The sequence below is a fragment of the Urocitellus parryii genome, chromosome 4, assembly GCF_045843805.1.
Source record: "Urocitellus parryii isolate mUroPar1 chromosome 4, mUroPar1.hap1, whole genome shotgun sequence".
Classification (NCBI taxonomy): Eukaryota; Metazoa; Chordata; class Mammalia; order Rodentia; family Sciuridae; genus Urocitellus; species Urocitellus parryii.
This window is the reverse complement of record NC_135534.1, coordinates 82516694-82543161: the sequence shown is the minus strand read 5'-3', so window position 1 is coordinate 82543161 and position 26468 is coordinate 82516694. Positions and strand designations below refer to the sequence as shown.

The 26468-nt window shown below is 41.0% G+C and overlaps 1 protein-coding gene across 2 annotated transcripts in view; it reads right to left on the bottom strand.

Annotated features, from left to right (window-relative positions):
* The window catches only part of Fat3 (FAT atypical cadherin 3), a 484288-nt gene that overhangs the window by 107489 nt on the left and 350331 nt on the right, over positions 1-26468 (bottom strand). For both annotated transcript variants that reach the window (XM_077797747.1, XM_026396113.2), the window contains exons 4-6: positions 13135-13449; positions 10521-10731; positions 1412-1551 (exon numbers count right to left, since the gene is read on the bottom strand). In XM_077797747.1, coding sequence (XP_077653873.1) covers positions 1412-1551; positions 10521-10731; positions 13135-13449 — 666 coding nt within the window. The remainder of the gene's footprint in view (positions 1-1411; positions 1552-10520; positions 10732-13134; positions 13450-26468) is intronic.

Genomic DNA, 26468 nt, shown 5'->3' with positions numbered 1-26468 from the left:
GTTCCTGAGGATACATCTGGTCTCAGGAGGGGAAAAGGCTTTGATCAATTAATGATGTCTTTTGGACGATGGGAACAGCAGAAAGAAGCAGAGAGAAAGACAGGGGTTTACAGCATAGGCATGTGTTCCAGACCTCTACCATAAGTGTGCTAGATCTCTGGTGCTAAAAATAAAACAAAACATATTTATCTCAAATTGTCTGATGTTGATGTCCAGCATTGTGTTAGTCATATTTAGGAAGAGGTACTGAACCATGTGAGAAGCCTGGAGATTTTTCACTTCTGACTTTCAATGCCCTTTAACACGGACTCAAGAAGCAGAGTATAAGAAGCAGTCCCCACCTTTGACTGCACGCTGGAATCAATAGAATCCCTGGAGATGAGTCCCAGACATCATTGTTTTCACTTCACACTGACAACCAGGGGATCCTACTATGTAGCCAGGAGAAAGATCACTGGCACAGATGTTAGAAGCAGGAGAATGGGATACCTAGATTCCAGACCTTGTTCTTTATTAGGGCCATGTGACCTTGCACAGATAATGCATAGTTTAGTAAGTTCTACATTTCTGTGTCCAAATAACCTGACAAGAACAACTCAGAGGAGGAAGTTTATTTTGCCTCAGGGTTTCAGAGGTTCAGTCCATGGTTGACTGACTCCATAATCCTGGGTCTGAGTAAGGCAGAACATCATGGTAGAAGGTCATGGCAAAGGAAAGCAGCTCAGGACATGGCAACCAGGAAGCAGAGAGAGTGCTCTGCCCATCAGGGAGAAAGTATAAACCCCAAAAGCACACCCGCAGTGACCTGCTTCTTCCAACCACACCCTACCTGCCTACAGTTACTCTATTCAAGTTAATCTACTCAAGTTAACTAATCCACCAAATAGGTTCCAGCTCTCATAATCTAATCATTTCACCTCTAATCATTCTTGCATTGGCTCACATATGGGCTTTTGGGGAATACCACATACCCAAACCATAACAACATCAATCTCTATAAGGTGAATTTGGACTTTTAGGTATTCTCTAGCTTTAACTTTTGTGACTACAAAAATAAGGAGGTGAAGAATCTCATGGAGTGTTAATGCAGACATCATAGATAAACTCATCTTTGCAAATTCAAGGAAAATTGATTTGCTGTCAAAGAGACAAACTTTCAGTAACTGATAAGGAAACAAATATGTCTCATTCTTTCATGCATGAACAATCATAATTTCTTTAAAAAGGCAGTTAAGTGATATAATGTCATTGACAGAGCCCTTTGTTTTTAGTTTGTTCTTGAAAATGATTTTTTTGAACACTAGAAATCTGTGGACATAATTTACTACTTCCCAGACATGTTTTTCATTGCTTGCAATTTTTACTTTGGCAGGTCTTTCTGCATTCCTGCTATTCAGTAACTTAATCTTACCTGAGTGACAGCAACATTTGTCCCATCGGTGACTTCCACACTCATGTTATAGATGGACCTCTGTTCTGCATCCAAAGGTTTTGCAATGACAATTGTCCCAACACCCTTCTCTGCATCAAAAGAGCTGTCAAAATTCCCTCCTGATGATTTCACAGAAACAGTATGAAATTAGCACATCTAAGAAATTATTACATGAATTAAAACATAAAACTTTAAAGGAGCTCTTACATAGAAATACTTTCTGACAGGCATCCGTGTAGCTTAATTTTGTACATCTTAAAAGGGACCTCTTTATTTCTAACTTAATTTATATTTCAAAATACAGCCTCTATAATATATAACAAATGTTACCAAAAAAAGAATGTATTGCAAAGAAAAACCTCAGCAGTAATGTTAGAGTAGTGAAGCATAAATTGACTCCATAAAATATTTAGAAAGCTCATGTCCCTTAACCCCTTATGGCTTCTGTGCTAAGAATTTGAAGATGCTTTGCTTTTTCCAAAATAGACTAAGTTATAAGTAAATGAATAGTTAAATATTATTAATAAAAAAGAGTAGACATTTTAAAATCTGTTCTGGTATTGATGGTAAACATTTGGCTGGTCGAGTTCAGATTCCCTCAATTAAATGTCAGAAACAAAATTATGAATATTGGGAAAAAAGGGAAAGCAAAAAAAATTGAATTTCATATAAAAAGTGTTTTATCTGAAACACGGAATAATTATAGAAACATTTGTTTTGCCTTTTCAACAGTGGGAATAAATTTTCTCCTAAAAATGTAAAAAGTTTATTAAAGAGTCACAGAATGAAGTTGGGAAAAAAGTAAAGGAAAACATCAAGTTATATAATACCAACTGGAAAATAATTTGTATAAAAGTTTAGAAAACTACGTAGTCCCCCCTGGGTCAGGCAAAAGTCATAGCCTGTGGTCAGTATACATAAGACAACACTGGTGTTGTTGAAATTACTGGTGAAGTTTCTATCTCTGTGAACCAAAGTGTGTTTTATGATCTTCTCAAAATGAAGGTTTTTTTGGGGGGAGAGAATATATGGTAAAAAAATTATGCAATGATTTCAATTAAACATCAGCATATTACTCTGTTTTAGTATGAAATTTCATGTGTCAATTTTATTCTTGAACAATACTTTTATTTAACTCCTTCACACAGTGCAATGTATTTATTGAATTCCATATTTTTCTAATAACCTTTGCTTTTCTTACATTATATATCCTCTGTATTTTATTTTGCTGAAAAATGAACAATGCATTTCTATATTACAATTATGAATGGGCAGCTTAGTTAAGGGCATGAAGATTTTACCTGAATTTGATGTATAGTGGCTCATAATAAATATTTTTTTTTTATAAAAACATGGTCATACATATTGCAAATGCCTATTGCTTGCAGCTGTCATATGAAACTTAAGATTATTTAATTGCTAGAGAGAATATAATTGCCCTTGACATTTAATTAAAGTTATGGAGATACAGAAATACCAGAAAATTGCTCAGAGATGATATACTTTTTGAAAATTTTCATCTAAAAAGAGATTCATCTTCCAATTAATATATTTAATTGATTTGCTGAGAAGCACTAAATGTTAACTAAAAAAATAAAATCATTTGAAGGATAGGATAAGGACAGAGGGGTACAGTCTAGGCTGAAAGGAAGCCAGCCTTAGGTCACTACTTCTCATTCAAAGAGGATGTGTCATGTCGATAAGCACATGAAATAAAATGCAAGGTGACTCAAGTAGCTGGTGTAACTATCTTAATGAACAAAGAAAGAAAAATTACTTGCTATCGAGTGGTATACTCTGAGACAACTTTGCCATAGAAACTTTCAAAGAAAAGATATGGTATCACTCCCTAAGACTTGTGAGAAAGACAGGGATGCCACTTCTCCAGTTGTTTCTGGTAGGCATTAAATAAAACTTAAATTATCTTTATCATGTTTTCTTTCTCTAACCTGTTTACTTTCTTAAATCTAAAGACTCTGATTTGGTGGGTGTGGTTGGGGCATCCTCCAATGTTGATTATTTCAGAAAGTAAAAATTTGTAGGTCAAAACAAAACTGAAATGCAAGTTATAAAACTTCAGTTTTCTCCAAATGAAAATAATATTTAGAGAATATGGAAGCTAAGTCTTTAAGCTTCAGTTACTGGTTAAATGGGGCAATTCTGTATGCTCTTGCTTATGTTTTCCTCAGAGCCATATACAAATATACATAATCAGTCTATATGTTTAGTGGTGTAAAATTGACATATTTTACTCATGTCATATAGATTGTATGCTTTTTCCTAGCTTTTTTGGTATTAAGTAATACTTTTGGCATCATTTTATGACATCTTTTTTTTTATAGTTCTGTCTCTTCCTCTGTGTGCATGTTTGTGTATATGTCCTTCATCCACCTTACTCTTTCAAAACTCCAGACCAGAAACCTCTTAAAGGTATGAGAGTTAGATTATTAGAAAAGCAGGGTATAGGGTGATTAAGAGAGATGATACTGGGCTGGGGTTGTGGCTCAGTGGTAGAGCACTCACCAGGTATGTGTGAGGCACTGGGTTCTAGTCTCAGCACTGCATATACCTAAATAAGTAAAATAAAGGTATTGTGTCCATCTATAACTAAAAAAAAAAATAAAGAGAGAGAGATGCTATTGAATACTTTTCAGTCTACCAATAAGACCAGAAATCTCTGATACTCATTTCCAGGACATTTGTTCCTAGTTAAGACAAGATTTCATGTAAAACAAAATCCTCCTTGAGTTTTCAAATGAATTTCTGACAAGGGACACAGAATCTCGACCAGCAGTTCACCATCAAACCTCACGCACTTTAATAACCTACACTTAAGCATCCCATTTCATAAATGACTCCATGTCTCTCCCCCAGGTCTCATTTTTCAGGCTCCCTTTTAGCCTGAAAGGTGATTCCATTTTTGTTGGAAACCATGTCCAAATCACCCAGGGTGAGAATATCAAATGCAAGGAGTCCATTTTCACTAGCAGCATTCCATTTAAACAATGTGTGCTTCCTCAGAGCCAGTAACAGAACATGCAAAGCCAAAGTGTGTTCAGTGCAATAGCGTGAGGCTAAATAAAAGGTGGGGACGGGAGGACACTGCCCAGCTGGTCTGAGTTTCAACAAAGTGGGAAATTAGAAACGTCACAGCCTGAGCGGTTGCTGCAGGGGTGTGCGGCAGAGATGGTTAAAAGCAAGGTTGTGAACAGCCCACATAACAGATAATTCACATTAGGGGACATTTCTCTTTGACCATTTTTGGTCAAGACAGGTGTAATAGAGTAAACAAAGAGCAGAAGAGATGCGTTGGATTTCTGCTGGATCTAAAAGTTAAACACAGCAAGTAGGAATGTCCTAGAAAAGGCTTTAAAAATAGGACATGAATGAAAATATTTGAAGCCAGCAGCTACTGCTTGAATGTGCTGTGTAGCCGGGCACTGGGCCAAGTCAGAGTCTAGTTTTACTTTAAAGATGGGTAGGGAACACCACTGTCTCTCTTTGTGGAGAATATCACAGTTTCTCCTGTGGAGAAGCTTCTAGGTCCCTCCTCCCATTCTTCTGCACATGTAATTGTAAATTTCCAACCAAATCTAGTTAGTGTCCAAGAGGGAAGTGTTATGTGAGAAACTTCCAAAACACTGAGCAGCTGAACCTTAATGAATTAAGGGAGTCATGCACAAGCTGTTCATTCAAGTTCAGCACATACACCGAACTTTAGGAAAAATATGACATACCAATTACAATGTGATCATGAATAATTTTCTGCCTTGGAATGAAGCAAGCACAATACTGGGCTGAAAAGGATATTGACATGAAGGGCAGGAGACACCACGTGGAGTTCAGGAAATGGCGATAGGACGAAAATTCTTTCTAGAATCTAGTTAATTTCTTACAATTAATATAAGGAGTATTTTTAGACTTATTATTATTTTCCTAAAGTTTTTTCAGATATACTTCTATGGATGAGATTGTTGCTATGGAGAAAAGCAAAGCTATTTGGGATGGGAAAGATGGCCAAGCAGGGGAAATGGAGTGTTTGATGTCAGTTGAATTTGATAAAATTCACTCTGATGGAGACACATTTTAGAAATAAATAAATAAACTTTACATGGAGGTGACCTCAAATGATCCCCAGCAATACTATGGGATCTTGGCTTCATTTTCCTGTTTTCTCTCAGGAGAGGTAAGGAAGAGTTTTTTGTGAAGAAATAAGGCCACCTCGACCGGGAAGATCCAGAGATGCCCAAGCACTAGTCACAAAACAAGGTCACTTTGAGCCCTATCAGATTTCAACTTGTTTCCTTGACTCAATTCTCAATAAACCATGACTCCACAGCAGACAAGATTCGAGAAATAAAGGCCATAAATTTATGAGCAGCAACAGCCAAGAAGTCAGAAGCTTATTATGTACTAAGAGCCAATGTGGCCTTTATAACACCGAAAGACATTTCAATGAGAGCTGGGAATCATGGCACACATATGTAATCCCAGCAACTCTGGAGGCTGAGGCAGGAAGATTGCAAGTTGGAGGCCAGCCTCAGCAACTTAAAAAGACCCTGTCTTGAAATAAAAAATTAAAAGGACTTGGAATGTAGATCAGTGGAAGAGTGTCTCTAGGATCAATTCCCAGTACCACAATGTATACATCAATCTATGTATGTATGTGTTTATATATATATGTGTGTGTGTGTGTGTTTTCAGTGAAAGCTGCAATTATGTGCTAGCACTCACCATAAGAAAAATAACTTTCACAGAATAGCCTTTCTCCTCTCAATACACTGGATGAGACAAATAAAGATTATAGGTGCTTGCTATCTATAAGTAAAAGCATTCCTCTAATCCCATTCAGATGAAAAGCGAAAGAAATGGGTGGTAGCATCTCCCATCAAACTGAGGTAAGTATGTAGGTAAGAAGGAATTGTGTAATAATGGTGTAATATTTGAATTTATAATTTGCCATCAGAATAAAGATTTGTGGACTGAACTGTAAACCAGATTGTGTGCACACTGGAGAGTATGTAAATCAAGGAGCTGTGGAGTCAAAACCATAGTCTCCTGAGAAGTGTGAAGCTATGTGATAAAAACCACAAAGGATTATGGGTTATTTTTGTTCCCTTCCTTTTCTTTCCCTTTTAACACAGAGGAGGAACATGCTGTGCGTTGGGCTGTTTAAACACGGAACAGCTGAACTTTATTATGTTTCCTTTTAATTACAGCCTTCTTAACTCAGTTATAAGTAGGGCTTCTGTTTCTGGAAGCTGAAGTGAGTCTAACTCAGTAACATAAGCAGTGGTCTCTTTGGAGACACAAGAACGTGCCTGACAGATCGCTGGTGCAAGGGTCTAGGCTTGGGAACAAAATCTTGCTCACCAGTTTTGTGAATTCATATCATGATAGGAGGAAAAAAATGCAGTTAAATTAGAATCAGGTAAGTTTGAAACTGTGAAAATGAGGGCACTATGCTCTCAGGGAAAAAAAGCAAGCTGAAACACTGCTTCTGCTTACTTAATGAGAATTCATTGGAACATTGGTGAGCTGTAAGTACTAGATCAGGATGGTTTAGATTTTGTATCTCAGCCATCTGTACAGGTGTCTGAATATATTAAGTCTGTAATGGAAATAAATCTTGACTGTACCTGAAAGATTCCTAAGCCTATTTACCTGGACAAGACCCGAGCTTTAATCTGAGACCTCATTTCTGCTCCATGCTGGAGTTATATGCTTTGTGACTATTCTTAGCATTCACCTATGATGCACTGCTAAATCTTAAACACTAAGGGGCATTGCTCCCTCTCTGTCCCCTATCTTAATTTGGTCAAAAAAGATATTTTGATAAGGAGTAAGGGAAGAAAGATGAGGAAGAAAGATGAGAATTTCCATGGCCAAAGATAAATAAGCAAGGAATCTTGAAAGCAAGACAGGAACATCTGAATATGATAAAGAAAACAATAGGTGTTTAGAGAAGGGGAAAGATGTTGTCAGCAGATTGGAAAAAAAAAAAAAAACTCTGACAGATTAAAAAGATTTTCAAAAGGGGATTTGTAGAGGGGTGACCATAGCAGTACTGAAAGCAACCAGCACCTGGGGAAAGGATTTTATTTCTATGGTGAAATTAAGGGTTGGCGTTTCATGATGTTGTTGGCTGGATGTGAGGATGAAAATAAAATTGTGTTCTGTTTGGGCATCTGGCCCAGTAAGTTCAATTTGTAAAAGAAAGCTTGGCTAAGATGTTACCAGATTTACAGAGAAATCTCTGTGATGGAGGTATCCAGACCAGAGGGTCAACTCTGAAAGTCTTCATTAAGCCAACTACTGGGTGCTCTGAAATGAAGGAGATTCTATAGGAAAAGAACAGCATTGAATAAAAAACAAACATGCAAAAGAATGCCATGTTCTGGATAATTGTTCCTGGATTTATAGTTGGACAGTCCAAAAAGACTCTTGCATGATGGCTCTTTTCTATAAACTACCCATCTTTTCTTAGATCTGTGATGTTCCCATTTTGCTAAAAGATGCTGAGGTTGCTATGGCTGGGAATACAGTGAAAAGTCACATTAAGTCTGAATAAGTCTCAAAACCATTAAACAGGGTTAATATATTGGCTGCCTGGGGCATCTCCACCAGTCACTTTAGGTTTGTAATGGAAACAGCAGGGCACATAGCAACAGAAGCTTTGGCAGAAGGAAGGAATAAGGAGACATGAGCATGGATGTTAAGGGTTAAGAATGGAGATGGGATAAATGCAAATAAAAACATAGGACAAGACTAGTATCTGGAATGAAAAACTTTCAAGTAAGGTTACATGCAGTACTACTAGGCATGCTTCCCTACACATGAACACACACATAAGAATGCTGAACAACTGCAAACCTGATCTGGATAATCAGGTCGTTGGTCGGAGTAAGCATCAGAGAAAGTGTCTTGTAAGATTTCTAAATTTGAGAACAAGCAATGGCGTCATAGTTTGCATGGGTGGGATGGGCTGGGTCAGGATCTTGCATGCATGGAAAGAGTAGAGAGGACATCCTTAGGTAGTAGAGGTGCTTGCAATCCCAGGTGTGAAGGAGAGAGAGAAATCAGTGGTTGATGAGAGAGGGCAAATCATTCCACATTAAGCATTCTCTTGCCCGTTTGGTTTCTACTGCACTTTTCTTTCAGCTGCTTAAAGAAATCAGTATTGCACATGCTCCTGAAGACCCAGCAGCAGGCATACATGCTGAAACTGAAAATGCATTTTCTGTGACTCTGACTGGGAGTAGTACTGCGAGTATCACCAATACTGCACCAACAACAGACAGCTAGATGCTGATAGGTGCAACACTTTGTTGCACCTGAAAAGAAAGAACTGCATCAGATAATATCTTAATGAGCTGAAAATTACTGAGAAGATAAGTAGTGGAGGCATCTTTCATGGATCAGAAGTGGATGCATTTCAAATGGAGATGAAGAAGGAATTAAAAGCTTGGTATGAGGATGGTCATGTGCAGAGCTGCTGTGATTAACACTAATTAAGTAAAACAAAGGTGTTCTACTGTCGTTTCATAAAATGAAATGTGTAGAAAACAAGCTTTTTCTTTTTGGGAGTTCAGAGGACTCTCTGCTGAGGCTCGACTGGGGGCCATGAAGCATTCTTTCTCTGTGCCTCATTAAAACAGATGTGGAACATCCTAAATGCTTTCCCCAGACTAAGCTATCCTGGAGGAGAAGCAGATTCCTGCCCATCGTGTCCAGGCAGTGACATGTGGAAGGAAATGATTCCCCCAGACCAGCTTTCTCCTGGATTCTCTGCCTCCCACAGAGAAGCGTGGGAAGTCAGCTTCAGCCCAACACAGTGTCAGGTCTGTGCCTGCACACACTCTCCCTGCTCTCTTCTTAGCAACAGCCTATTTTGTTTCCTAGTCCTGGGCACTCATTTCCTCTCCAGTGCCTCTCTCCCTGCCGGTTTTGTGGAGGGCTGCAGTGCTGTTTGCCCTTTCCTTTTGCAGCCTGGCATGCTTGCTTGCTTTCTTTCAAGGAATTTAAAGGTTGGCTCCCAAGGTCTATCCTGCATGCTTCCATCTGCTTTCTCTATTCAGCTTGCGCAGGAGGCTTACTGGCTATATATCTAGGTTCCATTTCCTGCCCGTCCTTTTATGGACAGCTGCCAGGGGACTCTCCTGATGGGGCTTTTTGGTCTATGAATGGCACTACTGCTGCAAAACAGAGGGGCTGGAATACATTTATTTTTCAATTGGAAAAGGCCCAGTTAAATAAACCAACCTACCAAAAGATAAAAACAAAACAACAAAGAGCCCACATACCTCAAAAGAAAAGGAAAAAAAAAAGTCCAAACTAACCCCCCCCCAAAAAAAAAACCCCAAACCCCATCAAACCTCACACAAAGGAGTCATTGGATACGAGTAATGCAATAGCTGTTAGAGGCATGTATGAAGTCTGTGGGCTGCACTTCAGCCTGTCACAGGCAGTTATGAAAGATGTAATTCAATTTGCTTCAAAAAAAAAAAAAACCATAAAAGGCAGATTGGATAGCTGTATTTTAGCAAATGTGTTTGCACTAAGGGTACCTTCTGTTGAACAGTTCTGCCCACAAGCTGTCTGTAGAATATAGAACATCTCTCGAGCATGCTTGCCACCTTGAAGCAGGGCAGTCGGGAGCAGAAAAAAAAAGAACAGAATGCAGAAAAAAAGGTGAAGAAAAAGAGAGAAATGAAGGACAGCAAGTCTAGTACCATCAATACATTTAGAAATGAGATTAGCCAAGTGTGACAATAGAATTTAAATGACACACAGAAAGACATTAAGATTGCAGTAAATAACAAACTATGGAAAATCCAGCCAGAGAGCACTTTCTGTTCAGCTGAGCTACAGAGTTGGAACGAAAGCACAGGTCGATTATTCATTTTACTGGCTCTTTTGCATTCCAGCACTATGGATCTTTTAATCTCAGCACTAATTATTAGTTTTTTTCTTTTCTTTTGCTTTTTTTTTTTGTTAGTTTTTCTTTTTCTTTTTTTTTCTTTTTTGGCTAGTTGTTCCAAACAGTTAATTACATTGCCTGATAGTGTTCTGGAGGACTTGAACTTACCAACTATGTCAAACCACAGAGGGGTGTTGGCTGGTTGTACAGACACCACCCCCACAATCTCGGTTACTCTATCACTTTCCATGACTGTGAAGTTATAAAATGGCTCGTCGAAGGTCAGTGGTATAGGTGAAGGGGGTGGTTTCTTAATCCATTCAATGTGCAGGCGGGCAGTGGAGGATTTCTGTGGGCGGCCATTGTCCACGGCCTTGATCTACTCACACACAGAGAGAACACAGAACAATGTCTTAGAACTCTGATCTTCTGGAAATTAAACTCTGTCACTCACATGGTGTTGGGCCAAGAGTTTATCCTCAGCAGAGTGTCAGCAAGAGGAAGAGAAGAGTGGAGACTTGGGGAGAGTGGACTCTGGAATGGGGGGAGAAACTACCTCACTCCATATTTGCAGGGGCTGATCTGAACAACCACCAGCTTTACAGATATAAAAACCTTGAAAATCAGATGTTGCACTTATACTTTATAGTGCTTTATGGGCATGGATGATAGTTTATATAAATAGGAATAGCTAATTTGATTCCTTATAGCATGACCCTGAACCTTCCCTCTGGTGGTGAGATGAAAGGGAAATAAGGTGCATTGTGAATCCCTGTGGGTGGAAACGTGTGTGTGCACATGGTTGTGTTTTGCAGCTCTTTCCTTCTGCTGCATTCTGGAGATGCTCTCCACTTATAGAGGCCTGGAAGGGCGAGTGAGATAGGCATGGGGAAGGCACAGACTCAGATGAACTGCCCTTAAGGCCCTTCAGTTACGTCAACTGTGAGGGAGAAAGGGAGAGTTCTCAGTGGCATTGTGGGCTCCTGGAGGCAGCATGGTGGGAGGATGGAGTTGGTGACTCCTTTGTGGTCCTAAACTGGCTCACATAAGGGCTATGGGATGCATAACTTCATCCAGCAACATGAGACTGCTATAGTATCCTGGACCCAACGGGAAGGTCAAAAAGTTCAAGGTGCAGAACACATTGACAAAAAGGCAAGCCAAAACAAAATAAAATAAAATTTAAAAAGGAATTTTTAAATATTGTGTTTTAAAATAACATTGATGGGTATAGAACCAGTAGTGATAGCCTTTGAAAATAGCAACAATGAATAGCACTTTTCTGTTATGTGTTAATGGATGACTGCTTTGCCCAGAAAATTCCCCTGGGAAGGAGAAAGCTTAAAGATATATGCCTGGGGCCAAGTTCCCTAGGAGCCAAGCAGGGATTTAAGTCCAAGTGGTTTTTTTGAAGAAAGTGCTTTCAGGAGAAAGGACAAAAAATCAGGACAGGCACTAAGCAAGGATGTGGTCCTAGCTTAGAAACTGAGGAGACATGCTTTCTTCAGCAATGATGAGGGGGTCAGTAGGGCTCTGAATTTGCAAGAGGTTAATCCACCTCAAGGTAAAGGGACTGAACTTTTGTATTTTGGGATCCATTAAGATACTGGCTGTAGACTGCTAGGGTGGGGGGTGGAAGTGTGGAATCTCTTGGGTCAAGGATCAGCCAAAAATTATATTCTGGATGAGGGGGCAGCTGTGAGCCCTTGGCAGGCAACACTCACAGCAGGTTGGGGATAGATGAACCAGTGTGTTAGAAGAGATCTGGGCAGGGCACCAATAGTGTCCATTATAATCCATCCGATCCTCAATGATTTCCCAGCCACAAGTGTCATACAGCTGTAATAAATATGTACCACATCAAAGCTTCCAACAGTTAGAAACAGGATGGCACTTTCTTGTCTCTGCCCACTGTTCTAGACATGTACTGAGCAGGGGATGGAACCTAGTTCCAGAACATAGATGTGAAAAGAAAAATCAAGGGACTTTTAATATAATAAAGACTGTCTACAGCAGAGAAGGCAGAAAACAATGAAAAGGATGCTGGATGATGCCCACTCTTGACATTTTTGGGACCTTGAAAAGGTCCATCACTTATAAGAATGACCAGTACCCTATGCCCAAAGCATAGGCATTCCATATCTAACATGGTTGGGGTAGGAACAGCACATGGACACATTAGCTATGAGAGTTTAAGTTTCTACTTGAGATGGTGTTAGGTTTGTGTTTATTTTTAACTTTCTAACTTACCAAAACATTTAGTCACTATTTTCTTGCTTTTTTCTTTACTTTTTTACAGAATAAACATCGTTGTGGTTTGTGTCTCACAATTTATACAGCTAAATTCAGATTCTATCACATTGTCAACAATTACAAAATTTACTTTCTTTGGAAAGTCTTGGGGATACATTGACTGATATGTTGAATATTAGGGAGAAATATATCACTCTGTTATTCCCCTACTCTCGGTTTCTGTCTATGGTCAGTGCCTTGAAAATGACTTAGGACACAGGAAGTGTGGTTGAGTATGTAGGCTCCAGAAGACTGTGGGAGTGGGAGAGATTGGCTTATGGGACACAACAAAAGGGAACTGTTTTTCATTATTTAAGAATTTCACCAAAATAGCCAAGAGGTCTTACCTATGCTTGCCTCCCAGAAAGAAGTCTTCCATATCTGATTGGTTGCACTTTTTGCTCTAAAGATGTATTACTCAAAAAAATAAACACAAATAAGAAAGTAACTCCCTCTCCCATCAACATTGCTGGAATTCAGAAGATCTTACCGTTAGGATATCATAACTCCCTGCTGTAAATTGCTTTCTGGAGGATACCATGCCAGTTTTAGGGTCAATGAAGAACTTTCCATCATCATTTCCATCCACAATACTGTACGAGATTTCTGCATTGGGTCCCTCATCTCTATCATAGGCAAAAGCCCTGTAGATGGGTTCCCCTCTTTTCTTTCGGTCACGTTCTGGCAGTTTGATCTGGTAAACCTTCTCAGGGAACTGGGGCTTGTTGTCATTTTCATCCAGAACCTGAACCACCACCCAAATGGTTGATTGTTTTGGAGAAGAACCACCATCTGTCACAGTTACCTGAGTTTGGAAAGAGAAAGCATGATGCAGTTAGAAAGAATGAAAGTCATACTCAGTACTTCTTCCCTTGCCCACCCCACAAAGACTCATTTTGTACACTAGAGCATCTGAAACTTTCTTACAACTGGTTCATACATGTGTATGACTCTCTCATAGTTGGCCCCTAAAAGGGAAGAATGCCCCAAGACCAGCAATGGAAGTCATGCAGAAAGGGTAGGGGGCAGTAGGGCTAATAGTCAGTCCCTGTTGTTATATAAAATTACCTTTGACTAGTGGTCTTTAAGAGCAGAAATGCATTTCTCACAGTTCTGGAGTCTAGGAAGTCCAAGGTCAAGGCATCAGTGGAGTTGGAGAAGGGCATAATCCCCATAGACAGCACCTTCTAACTGTGTTCTCTTGTGGTAGAAGGGTCTATCTAGCTCTCTGAGGTCTTTCTTTCATTAGGGCACTCACTAATCTCATTCATGAGGGCAATCCTTCATAACCTAATAACTCCCCAAAGATACCCATCTTCTGACATAAACACTCTGGAGATTAGGTTTCAACCTGTGAATGGGGGGCAATGCACAAATATTTTAGTTAATATGAACCCATAAAGTGGGTTCGTTGTAGCGTGAAGTGGAGAGAAAGAAGAAATAGGATGGACATTATAACAAATGCTAGGTTCTTTGGTTGTAGCGAATCTAGAATACATGTCTCAAACAGACATAAAATAATAAAATATAACCCTTATTAAATGTTGATCCATGGATGTTTCTTCTAATCCATGGAAAATGCTATCACATTGAAATTCTTTTAGGATTCATTTTCTTCTCTTATTTATATCTAGTTATGAGCTCAACTGCATCTCCTCAAAATGCATATGTTGAAGGTCTAATGCCCTACATCACTGCTTGGAGATAGGGCCTTTAAGGAAGTGAGTTAGATTAAATGAGGTCATAAGGGTAGAGCTCTTGTAGGAGACAACAGGCAGCCTCATCTTTCTTGGCTATGAGCCAACAGCAAGAAGGTGGCTGTCTACAAATCAGGAAGAGATCCCTAATCAGAGATTACACCCTGCCAGAACTTTGACCTTGGACTTGCCAGACTTCGTGTTGTAGGATGAAACCATATCCCCAGTGCAATAGTATTGATAAGTGGGGCCTCTAGGTTATGATTAGGTCATAAGGACTTCATGAATGGAATTAGTGTCCTTATAAAAGGCAAATGAGACTTGTTTGTCCCATCCTGCCCATCCTGTCATATGAAGAAGTTGCCAGAGGTACCCTCTCTAAAAACAGGCCCTCACCTGACACTGAATGTGCTGATGGCCTGATATTGGACTTCTTAGCCTCAAGAACTTTGAGCAATAAGTACCTCCCATAAATTATCCAGTCGAGGTTTGTTTGTTTTTTTTTTTTTAAGTAGCCTGAATAGAATTAAACACTCCAGAATGGTGAGAAATAGATTTCTCTGTTTAAACCACCTAGCTTCTAGTATTTTGTTACAGCAATGTGAGCAGACATCTTTGTGTAAAATTTGTGATTTTTTAAAAAACATTGTTATGAAACAAAAGGAAAACTGTGATGTACACATTGCAATTAAGATGGCTGATTTTAAATACATTTGACAGTTAAAATATATTTTGCCAGTCACAAAATATTCTTTTTTCTTCTCTAGGAAACAGGAGGGAGGTGGAAGTGCACTCCCATGTCTCTAAGATGCTATCCTATGTGTCCATGAAAATTGAGGGGAAAGAAACTAATAAAGAGTACATAAGTGACCTAATGAAAGATATAAAAATTCTTTGAGTCTTTGGTGAATAATTTTCTTGTTGGTCATAGTGACAAAAATGACTAAGATATTAACACCTAATGTTTGATTGGTAAGACACAGTTTTTAAAGTACTCTTTCATCCATCACCTCACTCACGTTCCAAAATGTGTTCTTCTGTAAGTTGGAGAGGTTTATTTATTCCCATTTTACAGATGAGAAAACAGAGGCTTACAGACCTAATTACAGTGCTAATGTTAAGGTGTTAAAATTTCAGTATTTCATTGTTTACACACAAAAACTGAGAAGCAACTATATTAAATAATTACCTTGAATAAGACAGTTTATTATTTCAAAATATGTATTTGGAGACTAAAAGGAATGTAAAGATGTGCTCAGTATCAACAGAAGAGGAACAACAATGAATCAGTATGCCTGATCAGCCATTTTTTCTTCTAGTCAAACAATCTGACTGGAAGAACTGAAAATAAGGCCAAAAAAGGGGGAAGACAAATTAAAAGCTTTTTTTTTCTTCCCCAAAATGGAATCACAATCTCTTTTGTTTTCTCTTACAAGCTGTCAGGAAGGATAGCTTTAGTAGATGTAGGATAAGTTTTCATAGAAGTTCCTGCTTTCTTTGAAAAATCAATCAAGTTTCCTTCCAAGGTTATTTTCCCACTTGGTTTGTTGTGTTTTACAAAAGAACCACTCAGGGCCAATATGTGCCAGGGCTGCATATGGACTTTTGAGCTTTTTCCTAGACAGGCAGAGATCTAAAGAGGCACATTCGGCTGTTGCTGAACACAAACGTTATCCTCCCGGGTGAGCTATGTTGACCAAAACACATTGATTCTTAGCTGCTCAACCACTCTGCCTCTCCTTATTTCTAGAACAGCCCCTTTCCAAGTTCAGACAACTGACACTGTCATCAACAGGCACAAATACTTTGCCTTCTCTTCAATGACTGTCCATAAATGCCCTGCCCTGGACTCCGAGGCCTGGTAGCTGCTGAGCAAAGAGCTATCCTGCCTATCGGAGTATCCTGCTGCTTACAAAAATGCTCTTTGGAGCAGACCTGGTTTCCAAGCCCAAGTCTTGCAGTCTCTGCCCATGGCCATGTGCCAAGGGGAGTGAGTCACCTATGTCACCGCCTCACCACAAGCACCCAATTCCCTGGCTTCCCCAGGCCACTGTGGCACCCCTCAGGGACCCAAGCACTCTCCCCTGGAATGCCATCCTTGTCATTCACTCATCCTTTAAGTCCAGCTGACATGCCACTTTCTCAGGATTGCTACCTCAGAGACAGAGTGACATTGTACTCTTAAATACTATTCTTCTGTAGTGCTTATTATTGTGAAAATAATTAGGACTCCATGTAAGGAGATAGGTTTCTCAAAGGCAAAGGCCAACTCTGCTTGTTTCTTCATTGCCCTCCTCCTGTGTCCAGACAACATGCTCTATAAATGCTTGTTTAATGAATTGAACTGTAATTCAGGTCCTTCGTGGACAATTTCTTTAGACAAAGCAGTTTCACCTTGTAAAACCTTGTGAGATCATTCAAGGACCTTCATAACATAGCACTGAAAGCCTTTCCAATCTTTTGGTCATATACTTCTCTGTCTCCTTACTCATGGCTTTAACTATATTTTGATATAGTTAAATATATTTTGATAACTCTCCATTTTGCATCATCTCTTGTCCATGCTTTCTGAGACATCATGTTTAAATCCTTACTGGGATCCTCTTTCTGAACTTCTCAGGTACACCTGAACTCCCTTAACTCTCCAGAGGATACAATGTGAAATCATTACCCTCAAACTTCCTCCTCTTTTATTCATGGTCTCATTGGATGACACTCACACCTTCTCACAAATTGGTACCCACCAGAGTCCTGGGTGTGCACTAATTGTTGAACTAGCCACATTTAGTCAAACTTGGAGGCCATCAAGTATCTTATGTGCATCATCCCTCATGCCAATCTCTCAGGCCACACTGCCCTAGGATGGGCTTATTCTCATCTTAGTTGGCCAGCTGTCACCTCTTGGTCTCCCTGCCCCTAGGTTTTATCTTTGTTGTAAAACATTGTTTCTTCTTCAAAAATTTGATTATGCCACTGACCTATAAACACTCCTCAAGTGCTCCTTGAAGATGATTCTATGGATGCCTTTGATAATCATCATTCCCTCTCTGACCCTTTCCCACCTGTGTTCAGCTACCTGGTGAGCTTGGGTAGTCTCTGCATGCTAGGTTCTACACCTCCATGCCATTGAGCAGCTGTTTGTCTCCATGGGATGCCTTGTCGTGGAAATACACTTGACTCATTTCAGAAGCTTCAGTGCAAACACTTCTGGGGAGCTATTCCCTCCCTCTTGCGGACTGAAGGCGCTGTCCTCCTGATGTTCCTTCTCACTGAATGTGTGGTTCTAAGACACTGATTATCATCTTGCATCTTAAATGTCTATTTGCTCATTGACCTCCATTCAGCCCTTTCAGACTGTAAGCAACCTGAGGTCAGGGACTGTGTCTTAGTCATTGTTATGTTCTGGCACCTGGTAACCTCTAAATGCCAAGTGAATGCTATTAAATGAAACCAAGAATTGATGTATATAAAACTTATCACTATGATAATCAAGGGAATGAATGCAGACACTGAAGGGTCTCTGTGAGAACTAAGCAAATCTCCCAAGTGCTTCTTCCTATATGAGTCTATGAATGATGATGGAGAAAGCTGTGGTTTTAACCATGCACTTGGTTTTATACCCACTTCATACCACTGAGAGCAATACCAAGACCAAGCTCATGCAAAACGATGGTCAGCCACTTCTCAAAATTGTGCTTGCATTAGTGGACATTTGTCAACAATTTACTGAAATGACTTATTCATATAATTTGGCTTCTTCAGTACACCGTGAGCTGCTGCAAGGCAAGGACCTTGCCTTTTTCAACTCTTTCTTGGAATGCTGTGTACTCTTTTTAAGTGTTTGCTGAAGCATGTTACCACCCTCAAGTTTTAATTTCCATTGTAATTTCTCTAAATCCTTCATTTTCCCTGCTATGTTTGTACCTAGAATATTAATTTTCAATGCTCAGATTTCCTACTTCAAGCTGCCCTAGGCCTCAACCCACTCTTTGGAACTAGCCCATGTACTGGGGACTGAAGCAAAACTAACTGAGGTAAATACCCTTTACCTCCTCCTCTGCATCATTTTTCATTAATGATGTAAGGGATGATCCATTGTTCAGCAGTGATTCATGTGTATTCTGCTGTCACAAGCTGACAAGAGAATATGGCCATGCTAACCTAGATTAACTCCTCTTGTCACTGATCAATAATCAGTGGTCCTAGCAATTAATCAAATCCTGAAAAATTAGCTTTTGAAGGTGCTAACTTCTAACATGTAACAAAAGAAAACACAATAGTTCAGTTACACTGAAAAGACAGTAAAACCCACTTTATTCCTCTTTGGTGCCTTTGTGGTCTACAAATGCCAGGCAGAGCCAGAAGGTCTCAATACAGGTCCCTTGACACAATTACAAATAGAGATATGTTTTGAAGTCTCTTCTTGGAAGATACAAGAACTTCATAAATTCAAAAATTGATAGATATTGAGAAATCTGTAGTTATGACATGCTTTTTATGGCTGAATAGTATTCCATTGTGTATATACTACATTTTCTTTATCCATTTGTCAGTTTGGTGGACACATTGGTTGTTTCCATTTCCTGACTTTTGTGAAAAACACTGCAATGAACATGGGAGTGTAAAGCTCAACATATTGTGTCCTTTGGATACATGCCCAGAAGTGGGATGATTGGATCATATTATAGTTCTATTTATAATTTGGGGAGAACCCATTTTTTTTAAATAACGGCTATACTAGAATACATAACCACCAGCAGTTTATAGGGTTCCTTTCTCTCCAGATCACCCTTCTCTCACAAACACCTCATGAAACTCTTAATGCTGAATCCAGATTTACCTGCCTGTACATCCTAATTCTTTTTTTTTTTTTTTTTTTTTTTTTTATTTTTTTATTGGTCGTTCATAACATTACATAGTTCTTAATACATCATATTACATGGTTGATTCACATGGATTATGAACTCCCGCTTTTACCCCGTATACAAATTGCTGTGTCACATCAGTTTCCCTTCCATTGATTGACATATTGCCTTTCTAGTGTCTGATGTATTCTGCTGTCTGTCCTATTCTCTACTATCCCCCCTCCCCTCCCCTCCCCTCCCCTTTTCTCTCTCTACCCCTTCTACTGTAAATCATTTCTTCCATTTGTATTATCTTGTCTTACCCCTCCTTTCCTCTTATATGACATTTTTTATAACCCTGAGGATCGCCTTCCATTTCCATGCACTTTCCCTTCTCACTCCCTTTCCCTCCCACCTCTCATCCCTGTTTAATGTAAATCTTCTTCTCAAGCTCTTCGTCCCTACCCTGTCCTTGTTCACTCTCCTTATATCAAAGGAGTCATTTGGAATTTGTTTTTTAAAGATTGACTAGCTTCACTTAGCATAATCTGCTCTAATGCCATCCATTTCCCTCCAAATTCTATGATTTTGTCATTTTTTAATGCAGAGTAATACTCCATAGTATATAAATGCCACATTTTTTTTATCCATTCATCTATTGAAGGGCATCTAGGCTGGTTCCACAGTCTTGCTATCGTGAATTGAGCTGCTATGAACATCGATGTAGCAGTGTCCCTGTAGCATGCTCTTGTTAGGGCTTTAGGGAATAGACCGAGAAGGGGAATAGCTGGGTCGAATGGTGGTTCCATTCCCAGCTTTCCAAGAAATCTCCATACTGCTTTCCAAATTGGCTGCACCAATTTGCAGTCCCACCAGCAATGAACAAGAGTGCCCTTTTCCCCGCATCCTCTCCAGCACTTATTGTTGTTTGACTTCCTAATGGCTGCCAGTCTTACTGGAGTGAGATGGTATCTTAGGGTAGTTTTGATTTGCATTTCTCTGACTACTAGCAATGGTGAGCATTTTTTCATGTACTTGTTGATTGATTGTATGTCCTCCTCTGAGAAGTGTCTGTTCAGGTCCTTGGCCCATTTATTGATTGGGTTATTTGTTATCTTATTGTCTAATTTTTTGAGTTCTTTGTATATTCTGGTTATTAGGGCTCTATCTGAAGTGTGTGGAGTAAAGATTTGTTCCCAGGATGTAGGCTCCCTGTTTATCTCTCTTATTGTTTCTTTTGCTGAGAAAAAACTTTTTAGTTTGAGTAAGTCCCATTTGTTGATTCTATTTGTTAACTCTAGCGCTATGGGTGTCCTATTGAGGAATTTGGAGCCCGATCCCACAGCGTGTAAGTCATAACCAACTTTTTCTTCTATCAGATGCCATGTCTCTGATTTAATATCAAGCTCCTTGATCCATTTTGAGTTAACTTTTGTGCACGGCGAGAGATAGGGATTCAGATTCATTTTGGTACAAATGGATTTCCAGTTTTCCCAGCACCATTTGTTGAAGATGCTATCCTTCCTCCATTGCATGCTTTTAGCCCCTTTATCAAAAATAAGATAGTTGTAGTTTTGTGGATTGGTTACTGTGTCCTCTATTCTGTACCATTGGTCCACCCGCCTGTTTTGGTACCAGTACCATGCTGTTTTTGTTACTATTGCTCTGTAGTATAGTTTGAAGTCTGGTATCGCTATACCGCCTGATTCACACTTCCTGCTTAGTATTGTTTTTGCTATTCTGGGTCTCTTATTGTTCCATATGAATTTCATGATTCTTTTATCGATTTCTACAAGATATGCTGTTGGGATTTTGATTGGCATTGCATTGAACTTATATAGGACTTTTGGTAATATCGCCATTTTGATGATGTTAGTTCTGCCTATCCATGAGCAGGGTATATTTTTCCATCTTCTAAGGTCTTCTTCTATGTCTTTCTTTAGGGTTCTGTAATTTTCATTGTATAAATCTTTCACCTCTTTTGTTAGGTTGATTCCCAAGTATTTTATTTTTTGGGGGGATATTGTGAATGGAGTAGTTGTCCTCATTTCCGTTTCAGAGGCTCTGTCGCTGATATACAGGAATGCCTTTGATTTATGCGTGTTGATCTTATATCCTGCCACTTTGCTGAATTCATTTATTAGCTCTAATAGCTTCTTTGTAGACCCTTTTGGGTCTGCTAGGTATAGAATCATATCATCTGCAAATAGTGATAATTTAAGTTCTTCTTTTCCTATTTTTATGCCTTTAATTTCTTTCGTCTGCCTAATTGCTCTGGCCAGTATTTCGAGGACTATGTTGAACAGAAGTGGTGAGAGAGGGCATCCCTGTCTTGTACCAGATCTTAGAGGGAATGCCTTCAATTTTTCTCCATTCAGAATGATGCTGGCCTGTGGCTTATCATAGATTGCTTTTACAATGTTGAGGTATGATCCAGTTATCCCTAATTTTTCTAAAGTTTTGAACATAAAGGGATGCTGTACTTTGTCGAAAGCTTTTTCTGCATCTATCGATATGATCATATGGTTCTTATTTTTAAGTCTATTGATGTGGTGGATAACATTTATTGATTTCCGTATATTGAACCAACCTTGCATACCAGGGATGAATCCTACTTGATCATGGTGTATAATTTTTTTGATATGTATTTGAATCCGATTCGCCAGAATTTTATTGAGGATTTTTGCATCAAGGTTCATTAGAGATATTGGTCTGTAGTTTTCTTTCTTTGAAGTGTCTTTGTCTGGTTTCGGAATCAGGGTGATGTTGGCCTCGTAGAACGAATTTGGAAGTTCTCCCTCCTTTTCTATTTCCTGAAATAGCTTGAAAAGTATTGGTGTTAGTTCCTCTTTAAAGGTTTTGTAAAACTCTGCTGTATATCCATCCGGTCCTGGGCTTTTCTTAGTTGGTAGTCTTTTGATGGTTTCTTCTATTTCCTCTATTGTTATTGGTCTGTTTAGGTTGTCTATATCCTCCTGGCTCAATCTAGGCAGATCATAAGACTCAAGGAATTTATCTATGCCTTCACTATCTTCTATTTTATTGGAGTATAAGGATTCAAAGTAGTTTCTGATTATCTTCTGTATTTCTGAAGTGTCTGTTGTGATATTGCCTTTTTCATCCCGTATGCTAGTAATTTGGGTTCTCTCTCTTCTTCTTTTCGTTAGCATGGCTAAGGGTCTGTCAATTTTATTTATTTTTTCAAAGAACCAGCTTTTAGTTTTGTCAATTTTTTCAATTGTTTCTTTTGTTTCAATTTCATTAATTTCAGCTCTGATTTTAATTATTTCTTGCCTTCTACTTCTTTTGCTGTTGTTTTGCTCTTCTTTTTCTAGGATTTTGAGATGAAGTATGAGATCGTTTATTTGTTGGTTTTTTCTTTTTTTGAGGAATGAACTCCAAGCAATGAATTTTCCTCTTAGAACTGCTTTCAATGTGTCCCATAGATTCCGATATGTTGTGTCTGTGTTTTCATTTAACTCTAGGAATTTTTTAATTTCCTCCTTGATGTCTTCTAAAACCCATTGATCACTCAGCAACCTATTGTTCATTCTCCAGGTGATGTTTGATTTTTCCTTTCTTCTTTTATCATTGATTTTCAGTTTCATTCCATTATGATCAGACAAGATGCATGGTATTATCTCTACCTCTTTGTATTGTCTAAGAGTTGCCCTGTGACATAGTATATGGTCTATTTTTGAGAAGGTTCCATGTGCTGCTGAGAAAAAAGTGTAGCTACTTGATGTTGGGTGGTATAGTCTATATATGTCAATTAAGTCTAGGTTGTTAATTGTGTTATTGAGTTCTATAGTTTCCTTATTTAACTTTTGTTTGGAAGATCTGTCCAGTGGTGAGAGAGGTGTGTTGAAGTCTCCCATGATTACTGTATGGTGGTCTATTAGACTCTTGAACTTGAGAAGAGTTTGCTTGATGAACATGGCTGCTCCATTATTTGGGGCATATATATTTATGATTGTTATGTCTTGTTGGTGTATGGTTCCCTTGAGCAGTATGAAGTGTCCTTCTTTATCCCTTTTGATTAGCTTTGGCTTGAAATCTATTTTATTAGATATGAGTATGGACACTCCTGCTTGTTTCCGTGGTCCATATGAGTGATATGATTTTTCCCAACCTTTCACCTTCAGTCTATGTACATCTTTTCCTATCAAATGCGTCTCCTGTAGACAGCATATTGTTGGGTCTTGTTTTGTGATCCATTCTACTAGCCTGTGTCTCTTAATTGGTGAGTTTAAGCCATTAACATTTAGGGTTATTATTGAGATATGGTTTGTTCTTCTATCCATATTTGTTTATTGATGTTACTAAACCTGATTTGTTATCCTCTTTGACTACTTTCCCCCCTTTACTGTCCTACCTCCCATTGTTGGTTATCAATGTTATTTTCCATTTCCTCTTCCTGTAATGTTTTGCCAAGGATTTTTTGAAGAGATGGTTTTCTAGCTGCGAATTCTTTTAACTTTTGTTTATCGTGGAAGGTTTTAATTTCATCTTCTAACCTGAAGCTTAATTTCGCCGGATACAAGATTCTTGGTTGGAATCCATTTTCTTTAAGCGTTTGAAATATGTTATTCCAGGATCTTCTAGCATTTAGAGTCTGTGTTGAGAGATCAGCTGTTATTCTGATTGGTTTACCCCTAAATGTAATCTGCTTCCTTTCCCTTGTAGCTTTTAAAATTCTCTCTTTGTTCTGTATGTTGGACATCTTCATTATAATGTGTCTTGGTGTGGATCTCTTATGATTTTGCACATTCGGCGTCCTGTAGGCTTCTAGGATTTGGGATTCTGTCTCATTCTTCAAGTCTGGGAAGTTTTCTTGTATTATTTCACTGAATAGATTGCTTAATCCTTTGGTTTGGAGCTCTGTGCCTTCCTGTATCCCAATGACTCTTAAGTTAGGTCTTTTGATATTATCCCATAGCTCTTGAATGTTCTGCTCATGGTTTCTTAGTAGACTTGCTGAGCTATCTATGTTCTTTTCAAGTTGAAATACTCTGTCTTCATTATCTGATGTTCTATCTTCTAAGTGATCCACTCTGCTGGTAGTATTCTCAATTGAGTTTTTAAGTTGGTTTATTGTTTCCTGCATTCCTAGTATTTCTATTTGTTTGTTTTTTATTACCTCTATCTCCCTGTGAAATTGATCTTTAACTTCCTGGATTTGTTTGTCAATGTGATCTTTCATTGTCTGATTTTGCTGTCTCATGTCTTCCTTGAGACTCCAGATCATCTGAAGCATGTATGTCCTGAGCTCTCTATCTGACATTCCATCTGTTGCAGCTATTACCTCTTCTAAAGTTGAGTTGACCTGCATTGCCTGTGGTCCTTTCTTTCCTTGTCGTTTCATACTGCTGGCGTTTCTTCCTGCTTGGTGAAATTGTTGTGTCTTTGATATTTTCCCCCTCTATTTATTTATATTGCTCTTTTATAGTTGAAAAATCACCCTTGCAGGGCAGGTAGTGGCTGTGATCCTCCTCCAATTAGTGTGATCCGTCTACCATGCTGGCAGGCCCTAGGTCTGCTTTGCTGGTCGGTCAAAGGTCTACCTACCCAGCAGGCGCCAGGGGCACCTGTGTCACTCCATAGGTTGCTGGGCCTAACCTCCCGATGGGTTGCAGGTTCGCCTCGCTTGCAGGCACTGGGGGAGAGGCCGGCTCCGCCCCTCAGCAGGCTTTGGGCCCGCTCTGCTCCTGTTCACAGTCCCGCCTACCTGCAGACACTGGGGGAGGGGACGGGCCTAGCCCTCAGCCGTCCGCCGCCGGACCTGTCCTAGTGGGTCCGGTCCGCGTTCCCCGCCGGCGCGTGTAGCTGCAGTCCCTTGGCTGGTTGCTGGGCCTGACCCGCCCGCCCGTGGCTTGCAGGTGCGCCTCGCTTGCAGGCACTGGGGGAGGGGCCGGTTCCGCCCCTCAGCAGGCTCTGGGCTGGCTCTGCTGCTGTTCTCAGTCCCTCCTACCTGCAGACACTGGGGGAGGGGACGGGCCTAGCCCTCAGCCGTCCGCCGCCGGACCTGTCCTAGTGGGTCCAGTCCGCGTTCCCCACCGGCGCGTGTAGCTGCAGTCCCTTGGCTGGTTGCTGGGCCTGACCCACCCGCCCGTGGCTTGCAGGTGCGCCTCGCTTGCAGGCACTGGGGGAGGGGCCGGTTCCGCCCCTCAGCAGGCTTTGGGCTGGCTCTGCTGCTGTTCTCAGTCCCTCCTACCTGCAGAAACTGGGGGAGGGGATGGGCCTAGCCCTCAGCCGTCCGCCGCCGGACCTGTCCTAGTGGGTCCGGTCCGCGTTCCCCGCCGGCGCGTGTAGCTGCAGTCCCTTGGCTGGTTGCTGGGCCTGACCCGCCCGCCCGTGGCTTGCAGGTGCGCCTCGCTTGCAGGCACTGGGGGAGGGGCCGGTTCCGCCCCTCAGCAGGCTTTGGGCTGGCTCTGCTGCTGTTCTCAGTCCCTCCTACCTGCAGACACTGGGGGAGGGGACGGGCCTAGCCCTCAGCCGTCCGCCGCCGGACTTGTCCTAGTGGGTCCGGTCCGCGTTCCCCGCCGGCGCGTGTAGCTGCAGTCCCTTGGCTGGTTGCTGGGCCTGACCCGCCCGCCCGTGGCTTGCAGGTGCGCCTCGCTTGCAGGCACTGGGGGAGGGGCCGGTTCCGCCCCTCAGCAGGCTCTGGGCTGGCTCTGCTGCTGTTCTCAGTCCCTCCTACCTGCAGACACTGGGGGAGGGGACGGGCCTAGCCCTCAGCCGTCCGCCGCCGGACCTGTCCTAGTGGGTCCGGGCCGCGTTCCCCGCCGGCGCGTGTAGCTGCAGTCCCTTGGCTGGTTGCTGGGCCTGACCCGCCCGCCCGTGGCTTGCAGGTGCGCCTCGCTTGCAGGCACTGGGGGAGGGGCCGGTTCCGCCCCTCAGCAGGCTTTGGGCTGGCTCTGCTGCTGTTCTCAGTCCCTCCTACCTGCAGACACTGGGGGAGGGGACGGGCCTAGCCCTCAGCCGTCCGCCGCCGGACCTGTCCTAGTGGGTCCGGTCCGCGTTCCCCGCCAGCGCGTGTAGCTGCAGTCCCTTGGCTGGTTGCTGGGCCTGACCCGCCCGCCCGTGGCTTGCAGGTGCGCCTCGCTTGCAGGCACTGGGGGAGGGGCCGGTTCCGCCCCTCAGCAGGCTTTGGGCTGGATCTGCTGCTGTTCTCAGTCCCTCCTACCTGCAGACACTGGGGGAGGGGACGGGCCTAGCCCTCAGCCGTCCGCCGCCGGACTTGTCCTAGTGGGTCCGGTCCGCGTTCCCCGCCGGCGCGTGTA